Source organism: Vipera berus (genome assembly GCF_964194415.1).
Source record: "Vipera berus genome assembly, chromosome: 11".
NCBI classification, from domain to species: Eukaryota; Metazoa; Chordata; class Lepidosauria; order Squamata; family Viperidae; genus Vipera; species Vipera berus.
In genome coordinates, this window is record NC_138214.1 from 1,596,138 (window position 1) to 1,615,954 (window position 19,817).

The 19,817-nt window shown below is 46.0% G+C and overlaps 1 protein-coding gene across 1 annotated transcript; it reads left to right on the forward strand.

The window, feature by feature from the left end:
• The first annotated feature begins 23 nt into the window (after positions 1-23).
• SLC9A6 (solute carrier family 9 member A6) lies at positions 24-17,844 on the forward strand. Its single transcript, XM_081336604.1, has 16 exons — positions 24-309; positions 3,059-3,258; positions 3,954-4,031; positions 4,754-4,830; positions 5,980-6,092; positions 6,285-6,390; positions 7,013-7,163; positions 7,848-7,944; positions 8,557-8,645; positions 8,862-8,975; positions 9,791-9,902; positions 10,445-10,598; positions 11,461-11,491; positions 11,852-11,931; positions 12,887-12,992; positions 13,601-17,844. Exons 1-16 carry the CDS (start codon positions 66-68, stop codon positions 13,871-13,873), a joined length of 2,025 nt encoding a protein of 674 aa, XP_081192730.1. The 5' UTR covers positions 24-65; the 3' UTR covers positions 13,874-17,844.
• The last annotated feature ends 1,973 nt before the right edge of the window (positions 17,845-19,817 follow it).

Consider the following 19,817-nt stretch of genomic DNA (forward strand, 5'->3'; position numbering starts at 1 on the left):
CGTCAGTCGGGCGCTGGGCCGGGGCTGCGGCCGGGCGTCTGAGGCGCTGAGGCGGGCGGGGGGCGATGGCGGCGCTGCTGCTGCTGGCGCTGGGCCTGGAGCCGGGCCCCGGCGGGGCGGGCGGGCGGCATCCGGGCGCGCTGGAGGAGGAGCTGGTGGCCGAGAAGGCGGCGGAGGCCAGCCACCGCCAGGACAGCGCCAACCTGCTGGTCTTCATCCTGCTGCTGACCCTCACCATCCTCACCATCTGGCTCTTCAAGCACCGCCGCGCCCGCTTCCTGCACGAGACCGGGCTGGCCATGATCTACGGTGAGCAGCGGCAGGGCCCATCGTCCCCCGCCGCCGGCACAGAAAGGGGGAGGCTGGCCGGCGCCTTCCCCGATTCCCAGGCGGGAAGGCTGAACCCCGACCTCGCCTCGCCTCGGGCTCTGCTGTGAAATCGGGGTGCAAAATGTTCTGCAGGTTTTGCTTTTCGTCCTTCCCTCCCCAGGCAAGAAAGGCGCGCATTTAGGCCCTTAGCCCATCCCTTCTCTTAGACTCGGAGTTTAGGGGGCTATAAAAGCCCCCTTGGGAGAGCCTGACCTGTTAAAGGGGTGAATGCTTATTATTTAAATTTCTCGGCTGCCCGATGGACTTCGTAAACCTGTCACTATTAAAATCTCTCGGTTTACTGCCACCCCCAGACGTTTTTTTTTATTATTCCATTTATATCCCGCCCTTCTCCGAAGACTCAGGGCGGCTTACAAGCTTAGCAGTAGCCTTCATTCTATGGATATGCCTGCTTATTAGGGCTTTCACACACACCCCAAGCGGCATTATTACAAAGTCAGCTTAATTTCCCCCAACAATCTGGGTCCTCCCATAATCCCCAGCCAGCAGGGCCAGGGCGAGTTACAAGTCCAGCGTGGTGCCGGCAAGAATTGTCTGAAAAGAACCACAGAGCGGACCTCCTCCATCCGAACCAGAGCTTTTTCAGGGAAGATTTGAGATTGAAGCTCTAATGTGCAAAACACCCAGTGCTTGACAGTTACAATCCTCTTTCTCTCAAATTTAAGCACGTTTTATTAATAGGATACATTTCCCAAAAACTATTCAGTTGCTGTGTTTATATCAGTTGCTAAGGCGTAGTTTTTAGTTAGATATATTACCCCCCCCCCCGTAGATAGGGCTCGCAACTTGGGGGTCCTTCTAGATTCACAGCTTTCTTTAGAAGACCATATAGCAAATGTGACTAGGGAGGCCTTCGCCCAGGTTCGCCTGGTGCGCCAGTTGCGGCCCTATCTAGACCGGGAGGCCTTGCGCACGGTCACTCGTGCGCTCGTGACCTCTCGTTTGGACTACTGCAACGCTCTCTACATGGGGCTGCCCTTGAGGACCACTCGGAGGCTCCAACTGGTACAGAATGCAGCCGCGAGAGTTGTGTTGGGAGTCTCCCGATACTCCCATGTTACACCCTTGCTCCGCGAGCTGCATTGGCTCCCAGTTGTCTTCCGTGTGAGATTCAAGGTGCTGGTAATGACCTACAAAGCTCTTCATGGCATGGGTCCGGAATACCTCAGGGAGCACCTGCGGCCGGCATCAACTTCCCTCCGCCCAGTGCGTTCCCACAGAGAGGGCCTCCTCAGGGTGCCACCGGTCAAAGAATGTCAACTGGTGGCCCCCAGGGGGAGGGCCTTCTCTGTGGGCGCGCCGGATTTATGGAACCATCTTCCGGTTGAGCTCCGGATGGCGCCCGACCTTCGCTCCTTCCGGCGCAATCTAAAGACCTACCTGTTTGAACAAGCCGGCCTGGCCTGATGGGTGATGGGTTTGGGTTTTATTGTTTTTTATGTATTTTAACTTATTGTTATAGTTTTTAGGCATCTTGTTTAATCTCTTTTAATTTTTGTATTCTTGTCTTTTAACATGTATTGCCCTGTTCACCGCCCTGAGTCCTTCGGGAGAAGGGCGGTATACAAATAAAATTATTGTTGTTATTATTATTATTATTATTATTATTATTATTATTATTATTATTATTATTATTATTATTATTATTATTATTATTATTATTATTATTATTAAATAACAATGGATCAAAATTATTTACTGTCCAAGACCAAACACAATAAAAGACCAGCATACAATACAATAATTCCAAAAAAAGCAAATGTATGACACTTAGCAGCTAATGTGTTGATAGCATGGAAACCACTAAATACGCCAACAAATTACATTTTGGAGTTTGTTGTGTGAACTAGACCGTTGTGTTATTGATTAGCTATTAGCTATTTGAATCCAAGAGTCTAGATTATCCTGGTCAAAAAGGTGTTTGTTTGTTTTTTCTTCAGCCTGGCAGATCCCTATAATATAGGTGCACATTTTGGATTTTTTGCTGCAACTTGTCTTGGCAAATTTTTGAAATTGCTCAAGAGATCCACTGCCATTTTTTCTTAACTGAAGCTGACCTTAAGAACAGTGTTGGGAAACTACTGAGCATCAAATCTTCAGTGAAACTGCCGATTGCTCAATAGACGTATAAAGGAAAAGTTTCAAGTTTAAAATTATCTGCTGCTCTTCTCAAACTGCCTGAAGAGAACGTGATTATTTTAAGTTGCATTAGAGTTGTAGTAATATATATTTTTCAACAAACGGGGGTAGGATTGGATGATCTCTCAGGATCCTTCATATCTGTATGGTCTGATTTATGCAGCACAATGCACTTGGGTGCTGAACCTTCTACATTTTCTTCTGTTTCTACTCTCATCGCTGCCATTCTGTTCCACGGGTTCTTCACGATAGCATCTAGGAAACACTCAGGGCACAAGTCATGCTGTTGTGTTCAGCACAAGTTCTGTAATTCTGAAATATTTTGATGAGGCTTTGCATGATTTGAGGTACTGAATTTATTCCATTTAGGCGCTTCTTGACTCTGAAACATCTTCCGTTTCAATTTTGCTGGAGGAGTTCTTCTGACAGTTGGTGAAAGAGGGGTGCTGAGAATTTATAGATCAGAACTCCGAGCCTCTCAGGATTGCTCTAGGTCTCTAGCAAACCTGAAGTCCTCTGTTTCTTACAGGAGTTCTGGTGGGAGTCATTCTTCGCTACGGCATCCACATTCCCGGCGATATCAACAACGTGACTTTAAGCTGCCCAATGCAAACAAGCCCTGCGACTTTGCTGGTCAACCTGAGTGGGAAGTTTTATGAGTACACCCTGAAGGGGGAGATCAGTTCCCATGAACTCAATAGTGTGCAAGATAATGAGATGCTGCGGAAGGTGAGCTCTGATGCTTTGCACTTCACTTTTCCCCTTTTTTTAGATCAAAGGTTCTGGGAAAATATGATCGAAATTCACAGTCCTGCCTTAGCTTTGCCCCAGGTTTCTAGAGGAGTCTGGAAAAGAAAAAGAAAAAAGCTGTAGAGTTTTTGAAGGCATCTCTCCTGCTTCTTCTCTGGGCTGACTGCTGTTCCTCAAAGTTCTCAGCTTTCCATGCTCAAGAAATCGCTTAAGGGCTAGCTTCACACCTGGCTTTCAGTCTAAATATGAATTGCTGAGCTGCAACTTGTCAGCTTGGCTGGGTCTTGCCCTTGGAAGAGGCAAACTGTTGTGTGCAGTCAGCCATTTATAATGACTCAAAAGCATGGTGAGGCACACTCGCTCTAGTCCTCTCCTTCCTTGGCTAAATAAAAGGAACTTCCTTCCCCTATTCATCAGATCTCTTCGGGGTAGACATATCACACTACTCTGCTGTGTTGTACATCCCAGACCCGCACTCCAGTGACTGCCAACACAGGCTGTACTGTTTCGATTCTGGAAGCTGCTTGGGTGTGAAATCAGCAAATGCCTCCCAATTGTGAAGTTGAAAAGGGGGTACAGTTCTTAACAAAAATGGGCTTCACCAAATGATATGTTTTACTTGGCACCCATTGAAGTGATGTTTTCCTTCTTTCTCTCTTTTTAATATCCTACAGGTAACTTTTGATCCTGAAGTGTTCTTTAATATCTTGCTCCCTCCAATTATATTTTACGCTGGATATAGCTTGAAACGGGTAGGTGTCTGTTCCTTCTAATCCTCTTTGAAATATCCAGGGCAGCAGAAGAAGAACGTAAAGTAGACATTGGCCACCTGCTGCTCTGTTGTTGTCATTGACTACATCTTCAGTCTGTTTTGGATGAACTCAACTGATTTTTCTCTTGGATTTAATGCCTTAAGATTCTGCTGTGCAACAGCTTGAAACAGGATAAACAATCTCTTCCATCCTCTACCGCTAAAACGTAATCCAGTGCGTGTATACAAAACAAAATAAATCCATTAAGCAAAGTCTATCCCTTGCAATCCAAACCTTTAATTGCCCTCTCTTATAACCAGAACAGAACTTTTGCCGCAAATATAAATTTGGATAATAAAGAAATAGTACGTTGTGAAATATTTTTTTCGAACAAAATGTGCCTCTGATCTTTCCAAAATCAGTAATTTGTAGCCAAACACCAAGTGCCTGCAGGCAGCGCTGTCTGTCCTAATGTGGATTTTTCCCCATGCTAGAGGGAAAAAAATGAGTAATTGTAATGCTTATAAAACATCTTAGTTGGAAAGGCATTTCAAGTGCTAGAGAGATAAGCTTATTGTCTTGTTATTTGCTCTTTGCCTGAAATAATTGTATGTTTAGGGAGGGTTCAGCGGGACTTTGACAGAAATTGCCAGGTCATTCTAGCTCAGTCATTCCCAGCATTTAAAGTAACCAAAGTGTCTCTCCTCTCTTTTTTTTTCAAGCGCCACTTCTTCCGAAACCTTGGATCCATTTTAGCATATGCATTTCTTGGAACAGCAATTTCCTGTTTTGTGATAGGGTGAGAATTCCTGCCCCTCCCTCCTTTACCCCTTCTGCTTCTAAAAATATTAGTTGTTTACATCCTTTGGATATTATCTAATAAACAGTGCTCTGTGAGCAGCTGCAAAGCCAGAGGTTAAAACCATGACGGCAGTAAGGCATTAAAGATCGGCAATTAAAATAGGCACAGCATAAATCGCAACAAAATGGACAAGAGCAAGGCAAGGCCTTCTGCATTTTTAAAAATAAGAAGCTAACAATTCCAGGCTGGTTTGGATATGTTGATAAACAAGCCAATTAATGAACTACGATTGGTTAATCTTAATCGTGATGGTTCAAACCATTCACCGTTGTAAACCACTTTGAACTGGCTCCATCTAGGTTTTTAAGCAGAGATTGGACAGCCATTTGTCTGAAATGATATAGGGCCTCCTTGAGCAGGGGGTTGGACTAGAAGACCTCCAAGGTCCCTTCTTCCAACTCTGCATATTGAAAATTAAAGCATGCCTGGATTTAGATGCTGTGATAGGATGGCTGAAGAAAATGTGGAAGTTGACCCCTCCCAGTTGCATCTGGGGGAGGAGAGAACACCTGAGCCCAGTAGAAGGCTGTGTTTATTAGGACTGGACCCAAATGTGCTTCCCAGAAACTCATGGGCTGCCAAGGGTGGGTGCAGGAAAGAGTGACTTGCACAAGGCTGCCTGAGTCTCTTAAATAAATGAAGAATACAGCTAGGCCTTGACTTACAACAGTTCATTTAGTGACGGCTCAAAGTCACAACAGCACTGAAAAAGTGACTTATGACAACTTTCCACAATTATGACCATTGCAGCATCCCCTTGGCCACGTGATTTGCATTTGTATGCTTGACGAGTGGTTTGTATTTACAATGGTCGCAGTGTCCCAGGGTCACATGATCCCCTTTTGCGACCTAACCAGCAAGGTCAATGGGAAAACCAGATTCGCTTCATGGCCGTCTGAGTAACTTTAACAACTGCAGGGATCCACTTATCAAAGGTGGCAAGAAAAATGGGGCAAGACTTACTTAACCAGTGTCTCACTTAGCAACAGAAATTTTGGGCTTAGTGGTGGTCGTAAGTCGAGAGCCACCTGTACTGAGGTTCAGCTTGTCATGGTGACAATGATGCCAACTTCCTGTATTCAACAGATCCATCATGTATGGCTGTGTTGCGCTGATGAAAGTGATGGGGCAACTTGGAGGAGAGTTCTATTTTACTGACTGCCTGCTTTTTGGGGCCATTGCCTCTGCGACGGATCCTGGTAGGTTTGGGGCGGGAACCAGGGACCCTCCTCAAAAATGCCCTTGGGAACTAAGTTTGAAGCATTTGTGGGCCTTTCTAGAGGGGTGTTTGCGTCTCTGCCATATTTTGAAGATTGAGATTTTGCCGGGTAATAATACAGTAGGCCAGCTCGGGATTCTAGCAAACTCTTTGCCCTTTTTTTCTTGGCTAGTGACGGTCCTCGCCATATTCCATGAACTTCAAGTGGACGTTGAGCTCTATGCCCTTCTCTTTGGAGAGAGTGTCCTCAATGATGCGGTGGCCATTGTGCTGTCTTCGTAAGTTGTGTGTGTCTTTTGCCCACTACCGTCCTTGGCAGAGGCAGCTCAAGTTAGGGAGCATCTGCAAAGCGGTTGTGCCTTGTAGAAAGTGATCCCTGGAGCGTCTAGAACTAACGAAAGGATGGAGGGCAATTGTCGTAGGCCTCTCTTTGGCCGTAGAGCCATCGGTAATGAGTTTCCGAAGAAGCCCCGATAACCTCAGCTGAACTTGAGGAAAAGTGTGACTAAGTCCATCTTTTGTCATTAGAACGCATGTTGTGGTTTCAGCTCTGCCCAGTGTACTTGTCCTCCGTCTCCTGATGGTGGTGGCGCAGTGCTTGGAATGCAGTGTGGCAGCTAATTCAACTCAGTGCCAGGCGTTCAATCCTCAGTGGCTCAAGGTTGATTCAACCTTCCGTCCTTCCGAGGTCGGTAAAATGAGGACCCAGATTCTTGGGGGCCATAGGCTGACTGCTTAGAGAGGGCTTTAAAGCACTGTGAAGCGGTATATAAGTCTTAAGCGCTACTGCTATTAGGTAGAACATTTCTCCTAGGTAGGAAGAAGAAGAATTCTTGACTCCTGCAATCTGTGGAATACCTAGCAAAGCATGAAGGAGTCTGCCTTCTGTGTTTCCCACAGTTCAATCGTTGCCTACCAGCCTGCAGGATACAACAGCCACACTTTCGATGTTACAGCCATGTTCAAATCCATCGGGATTTTCCTTGGGATTTTCAGCGGATCGTTTGCCATGGGGGCTGCGACGGGTGTTGTGACTGCTCTGATATCCTTGGTTTGTCCGTTGACACTTTTTCGCTTCTGAGCAAGAAGGTTTGCCAGTATAAAAAATCTGCAAAGTAAGGAGGACTCCTCCAGTTTGTTCCCCGTGAAATAATACAAAGTTCTGTACTAGTTTGTCAGTAAATAACTCAAATTTTATTTATTTGTTTCTTATTTCTTATTATTATGCTGCTTTCCCTCAGAACAGACTTAAAGCTCTAACCATTTATCATACACTGGACTGGCCACAAACATCCCAACAGTAGAAATCTTATTTTTTTTTACTCATTATATCCATTTCAGCCGGTCAGAAGCACCCTATCAAAATGTATTTGCAAGGCTTTCTCAATTGTCAAATGATTTAATTAAGGACTAATTAAGTCAAAGAGTGCCAAACTGTTTTGAATGCAAAGGGGGGAAACATTTCAAGAACAGACCCCGGGGATCAACAACCCTAGATGGCAAGCTTATAACATCAAAGCAAAAAAGCCCATATTTGACAAGCCATAGATTGTTCTGATGCATTTATGGGGTGGCTGGACCTGAGAGTGTGCTTGGTTCATATCTTTCCCTTATTGGGGGACACCCTAACAGTCTCTCTGGGAAATTGCTGTCATTTTGCTGGGGTTTTTTAAAAAAAAATCTGCAGAAATCTCTGGATTGCTCCCTTAACTACTTCCAGCTTCACGTCACCAAGTTTACCAAACTCCACGAGTTCCACCTGTTGGAAACAGGCTTGTTTTTCCTGATGTCCTGGAGTACGTTCCTGTTGGCTGAAGCATGTGGCTTTACCGGTAAGTGGTGACGTGCTGCTTCCTTGCACCGCCTGGGTGAAGCTGTGCCAGGAAATTTCCCAGAGTCCTGTGAGATTTAAATCCTTGCCAATTTGGCAGTGAGCCCACTCCTCTGATGCCGAAAGTTTCCCCACTCCCCAAACCCTGTCCCTGGGGGCCGCTCAGCCAGGGGAGCTGAGGATCTGGGAGACGACTGTAGCTTCTGGTCTTCAACCACTCCAGTTTTCTCTCGAGATGTTTCCAGAGGGGCAGGGGGCTTTCTGGCTGGAGGGTGGGGTGTAATGGGAGGAGCTGCTTACGCAACATGGAGCAATGTCATTATCAACCTGTTGGGGCTGATTGCTTTCATCTGTAGGAAGAAGTATTCTGCATAACTCAAAACCATGTGGGTTTCTGTGGTTGGACCCACGCAACCTGCCAACTTTTTGCTTCAACCGGAGTTTGTTCAAATCAGACTGGAAACTAGCTTCAAGCCCTAAAATTTGGTTTATTGCAGGTTCAGCAGTGCCCTGTCAAGCTAAACCGTAATAAAAGGGTTCTGTGTTGAAGAAAAACTGGAGACGGGCTGTAGGTGCTGCAGGCTACCTTATTAATGCAGTATTTTGTCCCCAGGTGTGGTGGCGGTGTTGTTCTGTGGCATCACTCAAGCTCACTATACTTACAACAATTTGTCCACAGAGTCACAGCACAGGACAAAACAGGTGAGGCCTTGGGCCAGCATGGCCAGGGGGGGGGGACACCCTCCTCAATGCAGGGCAATAATTTTTTAAAAGTTGCCCACTGTGCCCCCCTTATAAATCTAATAAATGTTAACGCTTCCTTCTCTATTTTGTGCTGTCCATGCTTTGAGGAATTCCCTGTCGTTTAAATAAATGGACCGTGCTATCGTTGCTCTCTTCTCCTGTCCAATATGTTAGTTGTTTGAGCTTCTCAACTTCCTGGCGGAGAACTTCATCTTTTCCTACATGGGGCTGACGCTGTTCACGTTCCAGAACCACGTCTTTAATCCAACCTTTGTGGTTGGGGCTTTTGTATCCTTTTTTCTTAAAAAAAAGAAAGAAAAAGAGGGAAACCTATTTAGGTTGTGTAGGATAACCGTCTGGAAAATGAGAGTTAAACAAAAAGAAATCTGGAGAGCTGAATACGATTTATTATTCCCAATTAAACAGGATTGAAATATGTTTGTGTAAATTCAACACTGAATGATGTAGGTAATTTAATATGAGCACTCTCCGTTCTCATGAATTTCCACTGGAAGGGGGAAAACGCATTGCTTAGCAGTAAAAAAACAAACCCGAGTTTGTATGTTGTTTACGCCACCTTTGTTTTGCCTGAAAAGACGAAAGCAAACAGATACTCATTGGGGCGTTTTTGATTTGTGGCATTTTTAGTGGCAAGCCTTGTCTGGCTCTGAACAGTTCTTAGCCCACCCACCTGGTGAGGAAGTAAAGAAGCCGACATTGGTTTGCGACATTTGCATGACCTCCTAAGCTGCAATGAACAGGGTTAAATGGCCAGTGTAATTTTAAAGTGGACTTAAAAGACAAAATAATTTGTGGGGTCCTTTGTGCTTTCTGAGCCGAGTGGGGTTTTCTTGCAGACGTTTCATGACCCTACTAGATAACATCATCAGTGCTAGAAGGGACTGCATGTATAGAGAGAGCAAACCCAGCTCCCTTCTAGCACTGATGAGGTTACCTAGTTGGGTCATGAAACGTCTGCAAGAAAACCATCCAGCTCAGAGAACTTCAAGGACACCCCCCCCCCAAAAAAAAAGTTCAACCCTGAGCTAACAAATATTCTCTTTTATCAGAAAATAATTTCCTTAATGCAGCCCCATGTCTAGCTGGCGGTATTCCTGGGAAGAGCAGCAAACATTTATCCCCTCTCTTTCCTACTTAACCTGGGGAGGCGAAACAAGATTGGGACAAACATTCAGCATATGATGATGTTTGCTGGTGAGTGGCCCTTGAACTCCTTTTGAACGTGGTGGCCATAAATAATGGCACGCTTAACCTGAAAGAAGGAAAGGCAGCTATTACAGAGACGGAGAATGGGACCCTTCCAGTTTTTAAGAGGTTATTGGAGTGAAGGGGGAGGGCGTGGAAATATTTCTTATCAGGCTAGGAAAAAAATGCCTGCAGAAAACAAACCGATGAGGTGGGGGAGCCTGCGGAGACATGAAGGCTACTTGAAAGACAAGGAAATTACTCGCAGAAAGCTTCAATCCCACATAAATGCTTAGCGATAGCCAAGAATCATAGAACAGGCTATGAGGGTATTTTACTACCTCTTAACTGCCTTGCTTATTAATGGTTCACATGGACCTGGCACTCGTGCAAATGGAGCTGCACACGTGAGCACCCGGGTCTGCCGCTTGCACAGCCTGGTTCCAAAAGGACCACAGGCCAATGCCAGGCTGTAGCCCGGGGTTTGGGGACCCCTGGAGTAGGAAGCCAGCCAGGTTTAGGAAACCTCTTGCCCACTGTCTCTCTCTCAGGCCTGCGGGGAGCCATGGCGTTTGCCTTGGCCATCCGGGACACAGCCACCTATGCGCGGCAGGTGATGTTCAGTACAACTCTGCTGATCGTCTTTTTCACCGTCTGGGTGTTTGGTGGTGGCACCACCGCGATGCTTTCGTGCCTGCACATTCGGTGAGTAGACCTTCCCCCTCCTTCCTCAGCCTCAAGCGGAGTTGCTCACTTTGGGTGGGACATCCCGTGCGTGGCGAGTCTTACAAGAGCCGCGCTTGGCCTCAAAGCCACTTTCCGGAGAATTGCAATGGACGCCTTTGAGCAAGTCGGTTTGTGTCTTTTCGGGATGAGGGAGGCGCTGGCTTCAACTGACTGAATTGCAAGTGCGTTCTTTGCCCTGCTGTGAACTTGGGTGAGGTATGCTTTTAGAAAGGGAGAGCCAGTTGCTAACTGAGTGGAGCCACGTGCAGTTGTGAAAAGGATCCTCTTTGCCACTGGGTGTCAGCTTGGCTCTGGATGATGAGCATGAGGATAGCAGCCAGGCAGGAATAAACCGCACTCGGCCTCCCGAGACTCATTCATGCCGGCACGGCTCACATTTGCGCAGGGATGTGAGATTCAGCCAGTTGTGCTTCACAATCTCTCTTCAGATTGAGAAGAGGTGGATTGATGGTGTTCCGTCCAGTCAGTGCCGATTCTTAGCAACCACCTAGATTTTCTTCAGGTTGACTCGTCCACAGCCTGGTCCTTTAGATCCTCTCACGCTGCGCCCATCTCCACTGAAACCAGGTCCTCCACTTTCCTGCTGGTCACCCCCCTTCTCCTCTTTCCTTCCACCTTTCCCAACCTCTGAGAAATGCACATTTTTGTGCATTTCAACCCGCCTGTTACTTTTGCACAAAGGGCGAATTATCGTAGGTAGAGGAGCACCCCTCAAGCCTTTGGGGTGAGGGTTTGTGTGCCGGTTGGGTGGCCAGAGAGCTGTGGGCTATCCCCAGTCTGAATGGGGAGAGTAATCGTCCTTGCGTGTTCTTCCCTGCAGGGTTGGTGTAGATGCTGACCAAGACAATGTGGTAAGTCCTCCTTTCTCCACCGTCACTCCCGCACTCTTGTGGCTGTTAGGTCAGAATTTCGAAGGCCTCAATGATTAGGATCACTCTCGAGTCATTGTTCGCCTCCTGGCTCACCAGGTGCTTTCAAGATCTCATTTCTGGCCAGCCCCCCCTTGTGTCCTAATGCCAGGATTCTGCCAGAACTTTGTTGAAGCGCTACAGATCTTTAAAATCCTCCCAGTTTTTGATTTAACGCAATCCAGATTACAAACATCAAATAATAAACAACACACCGCAGAAAATAAAGATCAAACTGGGGATTGGGGGTGTCTCTCTTCCCCCAAACCCCACTACCATCCGGTTGTGTTTCTTCTTTTCCAGGGCGGGGCAGAAAACGAGGGGCGAAGCACCAGAGCGGAGAGCGCCTGGCTGTTCCGAGTCTGGTACAACTTTGACCATAAGTATCCTTCCCAGAGACCCGGGGGTGGTCCTGGACCCCAGGCCCTGCCTCTGTTGCCTGGGGAAAGGGCTGAAGCGCCTTCCCTTCCTCAGCTGTGCATTCTCAACTCTCATGTGGCCGTTTATCTGGGCTCAGCCCCAAGAAATGCAGAACTATATATCTGTCGTATGTGCCATGCCGGTAGGGGCAGAAGATTATTTTAGTTTGTATGCGGCCCCCTCTCCAGGTTTTGTCACCAGGCCAGCTCTCCGCTGTGTCCAGAAGTGACCGAAGCCGTGCCACTAGCAAGAAACCTTGGAGAAATCTGACACCAAAACTTATACCGAGCGAGGTATAATTTCAGTGCCAAAGAATTATCCAACTCCTGAAAACTGCTTTTTTCTTAGAATGAAGGTGGGGCAGACCTGCTTCTCGCTCTGTGAGAAGAGAACAAACAGTTGGCCAAAACTGTAGTTGTGATGACTTAATGTAGGAAAACAGGGGAGGAAATCGGCAACCACACGTAGAGGAATCCTGTATCGTAGTGTTTCGCAACCTGTGGTACACCCACCCCTGGGTGGGCCGCAATGTCGTCATAGGGGGTCCGCGAAGGCTTGAAGAAATGTTATGATTTAAATCTTGAGTTAGGTCTTGGGGTGTCCATGGTGAAGAAAAGGTGGAGAACCACTGCCGTATTGGAAAGTGATCGCTGCTCAGCTGCTCGGCCCTTATAGCAGCAACTGTGGCAGCTTTACAGCCCGTGGACTTCCTGAGCCGGCACGGATGCAGTGTTTGTGCAGCAAGGAGGATACTAGCAAAAGTTTTAAGAAATCCTTTTGCAGTTTGTAATAGAGCTTGTTACTTCTGTTGCGTTAGGTAGTTTTAATAGCAGAGTTCGAGCTAGAAAAAGGATGTAAGAATATTGGCTTTGGGTAAAAGAGAGGCGCTTCCTTTGCCTTAACCAAAGCCCTTCTCAGCTACTTAAAACCTCTCCTGACGCACAGCGGTCCCCCCCTGACCACCACCCTCCCCAGCTGCTGCGGGCCCATTGCACGGTGTTTGACGAGTCCGCAGGCTTACGAGGTAAGTCCAGGATTCCCCCCCCCCAAAAAAATAGCATGAAGGGCCTCCTGTGGTCCACTTAGCGCCTTCATCTGGGCATGCTCATCGTCGCTGAGGTGGGACGGACGAAACCTTTTCTAAAGGTGCGTGGAGTTGGAGAGCTGGCATCTAGAAAAGGAGGGAAGGGTCTCGGGGAGCGGGCAAGTGGTGAGGACGTGGTTTGGGTTGTCCTTTTCCGAGGTGGCTCTCGCCTCTGTTGGAGGGTGGGCTGGGCTTTTTCCTTCTTGATTGATTAGTCCAAAGCTCTCAAGGCTCTCCTGGATTCATCCTCCACCATAGTTCTTCTGAATGAGCAGCACCCCCCCCAAAGTGTAGGCTTTCCATAATTGAAAGCCCCCAAAGTCATCTGCCCCCCACAAGGCCACCCCATTGGCCGCGGCCCCGTCTTGCCAAAATGTAGGAGGGGAACGTGGCTGTAGACACTAAGAAGTTGCCCAGTTCTTTTATTGAAGCCTCTTAGGACGTCTGCTGTTTAATAAAGCCGTGAATTGATCTCTCCTCTCCTCCCTTCCTCCTTCCCCTCTCCTCCTCTTTCTTCTCCCTTCCCTTCCCTTCCTCCTCTTCCTCAGAATCGAGAGCAGCTGAAGGATGATGATTCAGATCTGATTTTGAATGACGGAGACATCAGTTTGACGTACGGGGATTCCAGCGGGAATTCCGATTCGTTGCCATCGGGTGCCTCAAGACGGGTGGCTGGAAACGGTTCCGAGGACACGCTAGACCAGGAGCTCGGCTTTGGCGACCACGAACTTGTCATCCGGGGGACCCGCCTCGTTCTTCCCATGGACGACTCCGAGCCTCCTTCCGGCGTGGTTGACAATGCTCGCCATGGCCCAGCCTAAGATCAGTATCTTGACACGACAGGTAGCCTAAGAAGAAGAAGAAGAAGAGAATCCGCAGGTGACGGTGACGAAAACCTGGCTATCTATGACCCCAAAACCTACTGTATGCCTCAGAACGTCTCAGCTGTATAAATAGGATTTATTTATATGGTGTCAGGAGAAACAACCGCTATCTGTGCAAGGCAGTTCTCTGGGAGCGAGCTGTTGATTTTGTGCGCTTAGAAACAACCGTGTGAAAACGATGGACTAGCACTGAATAGCAGTGGAACTGTTTTAGATGCAATTGTGCTCTGATGGCCGCGGGAAAAGAGAGAGCCGCTTTGCAGCCATCCTTCCGGTTCTGTAGAATTCTGTGTTTTTTTTTGTTGGGTTTTGACCATTCAGTGCCCACTTCGCTGATGCCAGGAAAGGAAGGGAAGAGTAAGATTGAGCAGTGGGGAGCTAAGACGAGGTGGCCAAGCTGCAGTAGGCAGAAGACCTAAAATAGCTGAAGAGGATTGCTTGAAATCTTCACGTTTTATTTTGAAGAACATCTTCTGGATGTTGGACAGTCTTGGAGAGAGTTACCCAGAGGGCTTCTCGTTTGCTCACCTGGCTGTCCACACTTACTGAAGGGAGAGTTAGCCAGGCAGTGGGTGCTGTGGACATACAAGCTTCTGACTTGGCAAGTTGTGTGTGTTAAGTGGAACAACCTCCTTGGTTGTCCCAATTAGAGAAGGTGGTCTTCTGAGGTTCGTGAGGCTGAAGGTGGATGTTTTATCATTATTTTGGTTTCAATTTTTCTCTTGCCTTGTCCCATCGCATTAGAGTGAGGAACTGAATTGTGGAGTGCTGAAACAGCTACCCTGTTGTTAACTTTCACGCAGAGAATTAGCGCACTGCTTCCGGGGCAAGTTGGAGGCACCCAGAAATGGCTGAGTTAGTTTTGAGCTTCTAGTCTAGTGGCTGGCTGGGCCGTGGGGGGAGAACAATTTTTTTCTAACGGGTGCATATTTGCAAACAAAAACAGCTGGAGCAGTAGCACTGTTCAAAAGATGGAGGTAGAGATTTTACAGGTTTTGTTTAAAAAAAAAGATATTTTGGAACATCCGTCCATTTGTATAGTTGCACTGTTTGGTATTGGTTGCATGTGTGTGTGTCTAATGAAAAAAAAAAGATTTCTATCTCATTTACAATTCAGTGAGAAAAATGCCGATGAAATCCAATTTCTTGGTGGTTTTTTTCTTTGCCTATAAAAGAGCTCTGAACAACCTGCTGATTTTTATATCCAGTTTTTCCCTCTAAGTTCTGTTGCAGTAGCATTGGGAATTCAAGAATTTTGAGTGCAGCTGTTCCAGGTTTATCTCAGTGGCAGATCTGGCCCTGTTACAGACTTAAGCTCATTGTTCTCTTTAGCAGAAAACACGTGAAGCCAACTCTTATTTTAGAATTTTGAAAGTCTTTTTTAATGTCCTGTGTTATTCTAGCTACTAACAATCCCTGTTTTTTAATCTTGTTTTAAAAATGGGTTTTGTTTTGATCCTTCTTTTACATTAGCATGACCTGCAAGCAGAATATAGTTTCTCTTTGGGTATTTGTTCAATCACCAGAGAAATTTCTCATCCTAAAATAAACGTCGCACACCCAGGCTCGCTTTCGGCTAACCAAGGAGGAAAAACATGCGCCAAAAATGGTGGAATTTTGTGACCATTTTGCCCTGGAAACAGGCTGGGTAGCTGTAGACATCCAGCATTTCAACATGCACATGTGGCATTTTTAATTTTGAGTTGCTTCACCCTTTTAAACCTTAAAGCTGGCTGTGCTGGAATTTAGCCTCTAAGTGATTCTTCTGGTTCAGGAAGGAATTGATTCCATTTCAGCCATGAAAACAGATTATTTTTCGTTTTCCAAAAGTTTTAGGTCTGTGTTAACTTTCCTCAAGTCTCCTCCAGAACAATTTTGTGGACTTGCCCAGGAATGGTGGGGTCTGTTTTTTTTTCCCTTAGTTGCATTCTGCTTTCGTGTCCCACCCACCTTTTTCAAGAGTCACCCCAATTCTGTAGTGACACAGCTTGCTTGAAAAGTGTAAAATTTCACTGCACTGGAAAATAAGTTGTTGTTTTTTTCTTCTCCTCTCCCAGACTTCCTTTGTTTGGTTACATTAGGTCTTTTATTTTTATTGTTTCTTCCTGCTATGCAGGAACATCATTAAATATATGTGAATGCATGTTGTGCTTTTATATAATGTCTGTATCTTAATGTCTGATGTTAAAATAATAATAGTACAATTGCTAATAATAATAATATAATAATAATATGGGAAATGTTCATGTGTTAAGATTTTTACATCACTTGCACAGTGATAACTCTTTGGTTTCAAATGTTTCTAAGCAACAGCTAACGATCTTGTGTAGCCCGATCAGTCATGGAGTTTGCAGAAAATGTAGAATTTTGTCAAGGAAACGTATTTACCTGAAATAGTGGATCCCTCTTCTGCTCCGTCCTCCCCAATTTGGAAGATTTGTAGACTCCTACCAGTTAAGTTTCTTTTTGTAAATCATGACTAAGACAACTCCCGTCCTCTGGGTGTTGTGGAACTACAGTTCCCAGCAGCCTCAGTTGCCATGGCCAAGAGTGCCATGTTGGAAATTAGAGTCCACCACCATCTACAAGGTTGAAGGTTGCCCTTCCGGTAATGTGTACTTCGACAACCTCTGGAAGGCCCCATTTTGTCCTGCTTGAGGCCTTTGCTTTCCCTCTTGCCCAGATCAAAAGTAAAACGGGATCCCTTGCAATTTTGGGTTGTAAGTCTAGATCTGGTGTCTATCGGCATGTAATAAAAGTGGAGCTGACAAGTTTAGGAAGATCCTAGATCCCAAGGTGATCAGCCTTCTTTCTGCTTTGCTGCCTTAACTGGACAAAATAGGGAAATGCCCCCCACGCCCAACTCTTTGGTTGTGCCTCTTTTATTCTCAAGTGCGGTTGTGCAGTGTCAGCTTGGTCCTATAAAGTTGACTGCCACTTCACACATTTTGTTGTTTATTTAAAGCAGCAACTGATTTGTGTTGAGGAGCTTGTGATGTAACCATTAGAAACATGGCGGAGACCTGTTGGTTTTAAAAGGCAAGCGGTGGCTCCCGGTGGTCCATTGGACATCCTGTCACCACATCTTGAGAAGGTGCCCTCCTAAAGGCAACGCCTGAATACGTTGGCTGCATTTAATTGCAGCCATACACTTAAGAGTCTAGATTTGTTACAAGTTCCTTTGGGGAAAAGACACCTGATCTTCAGACAGACCACCCCTCTAGGACTGAAATTCTGCATCTTTGAGAATTTCTCTTTCTAAAGATAATAATGATACACTTCCTAGTTTTCCGTGCAAGTTTGCGGTTAAGACGCATTAATAACAGCCACACCACTCCAGACCTCTTAATGCCTGTGATAGTTTTCAACTGCTGATTGAATTAATACTCTCCTGTTGAGATGGATCCCAGGTTTTATGGCCAGTGAGTAATGGAGAATTCTTCAACACTGGAACCAGTGACAGATCCCCACTGCGGTTCCTCCAGAATGAGCCGTCAGGAATTGAACATGGCCTTGATAAGTGTGCATTTCTTTCTTCGATACTGCAAGAAAGCAATTCCCTTGCTTGTTGCCAAGTTCTTACATGACCTCAAAAACAGCAGTGGGGATTTATAAGCTTGTGACTCCAGCTGTGGGTTTAAATTCAGCTGCCCTCGAAATGCGCTCTTTCCTGTAAAGATTCCATTTCTGCATCGGTGACACTGTATGTCAAGTTCTAGTGTTCTCTACTTACTGTTAAATTGTCTCTTTTTATGATATTAACTGCTGTAGTTGTGGCATTCTTGTAACGATATCCTTAAGCATAATAATTGCACTTTTCTTTTTGGTTTATGACAACTCAAATCTTTTATTGTTACTTGCACTGTGAAAGAAATCATGGGCCTATAAAAAACATTTGTTTCTTTGAATTTGATGTGTCTGCGTGGTTTTTCACTTCACACAAAAATGTGTTTTTAAACTTAATTTATTCCTTGATCAGTGGACTTTAAAAAAAAAGTCACATTTTGTCTTGCAGCTGTAAATCTCACACCGCTGAAAAAGTAAGGACCTGCAAAGTGAAAAAGAAGATGTATCAGGATTCTGTCCAATAACTATCATAACGTAATTATAAATAAATAAACAACCTCTTTGTCGAGCTCTGTGGTTTGGCGAGCAAGTTTGGACCCTACTGTCTTCCCAAATTACCTGTATATTAGCTATAAACCTCACCACCACCACCTTTTTTCCAAAATTGAAAACCTGACTAACAAAATTGGGAATTATCCTGACCACTCTATAAACGCACAACTTTAAAGTCTGCTGATCTTCAATCTTGATGCAAGACAAACTTGAGTGCTTTATCACATATTTACACAGGAGTCTCTCTTAACTGGGATCTTTGCTTCCTTCTCCCTAAAATATCCAACCCAAACCAACTTTCCTTCCCTGCCCTGCCCAGAGAGGGTCCAAACGGGGTGGGGGTGGGGGGGATGGCTTTTGCCAGTTAGAAGTTGCCATATATGGTTGCAGTCACCCAACGTGGTGTGTGTGTTTGTGTGAGCCACCCTCATTTCTAAGGTGATGTGTGCTTTGCTGCTTCCCTTTTACATAACCTCTGGAGAATGTGGAAAGCAAAATATAATTGCTCACCAGGCAAAAATCTCTCCCCCACACGCTGGCTTTGCAAACAGCCACAGGTCGATTCCTCCTGAGTGCAAAAATTAAAACAGCCCGGAATCTGCTTTTTCTGGCCGTGGTCCCGCCACATGCTTTCCCATGCTTAAGAGCCGTGTCCTGCAAAGCCCAACGGACAAGGTTGGCCAGACATTCTTATGCCAGAAGCTAATCTCTCTGGCTACGTCCACACACCCCTGAAGAGTGTTTTGAGTTGTGGGTTCGCTGCGTCCTGTGAACGGAGCTAATAGCGTATCCGGGGTTTGCCAGATCTCAGCCATCCTTGGAGCTGCGAAGGCTTGATAGTCCTTCAAGAGTGGTATCTCCTCGGGCTTCCCTCCTCTCCAGCCACCAACTCTGATCTCTCTTGGGTTCACACAACCATCAGGCCACAAACCAGCCAGCCACACTTCAATTTTACACATCGTGCAAACAGCCGGCTGGCTTGGTGAACTCCAAAACTGGGTTGCACTAACCAAGTAAAGACTTAGCAGCAGCAACAGCCGGAGAAATGGATTCCAAAACAGAGCAAGTTGGCCTTGGTTCCTTTCTGGATGGGAGACCACTGAGAAATTTCACGCTTAGTAGAACAAGTGGCTTACCCAAGCAGAGACTTGGATGTCTTCTTTGGAAGCTCTTGCTGGAAAAAAAAAACAGACGGATGTTTCCTTATTTAGTTCTTCGGAATTGGTTAATTAGGGTCACTTCCTTCTGAGCACGTTCTGCAATAAACAAATAGAAAGCTTCTCACCTCCCTCCTTTAGTTTCAACATTTCCAAATAAAGCTTTTTTCTCGGCTGCAGCTGCTTTGTCAGTGACTAATAAAACAGCCTCTTCCAAGTCACGCTGGCTCACGTTGGGCTCTGTGTTTGGACAGCAAGCCAAATCTTCATTTGTCTCCCGCTTCATTATCCTAGCCAGACAGGGATACGTGCCCGGAAGATCCCAGTGCTTTTCCCAGCCATCTTTGTGCTCAGCACTGAACTGAGCCATCTCGTTTCAAATCTGTAGCTAGGAGTCTTCCTACAGGCATCCATCCATCCACGTCTCTTCCTCTCCCTCCGATCATTCCCCAAAGTTGAGACAGATTTTCTTCTAGAGGAAAACAAGAATCGCCCTTTACCATTTATGCAGCAAAAGGGCTAGTTCTAAGAGAGGAGGGCCATTAAGCTCATCGCTTTAGAAATATAGGATTTCTAGTTGAGATCTTCGTAATTTTCCCTTATGT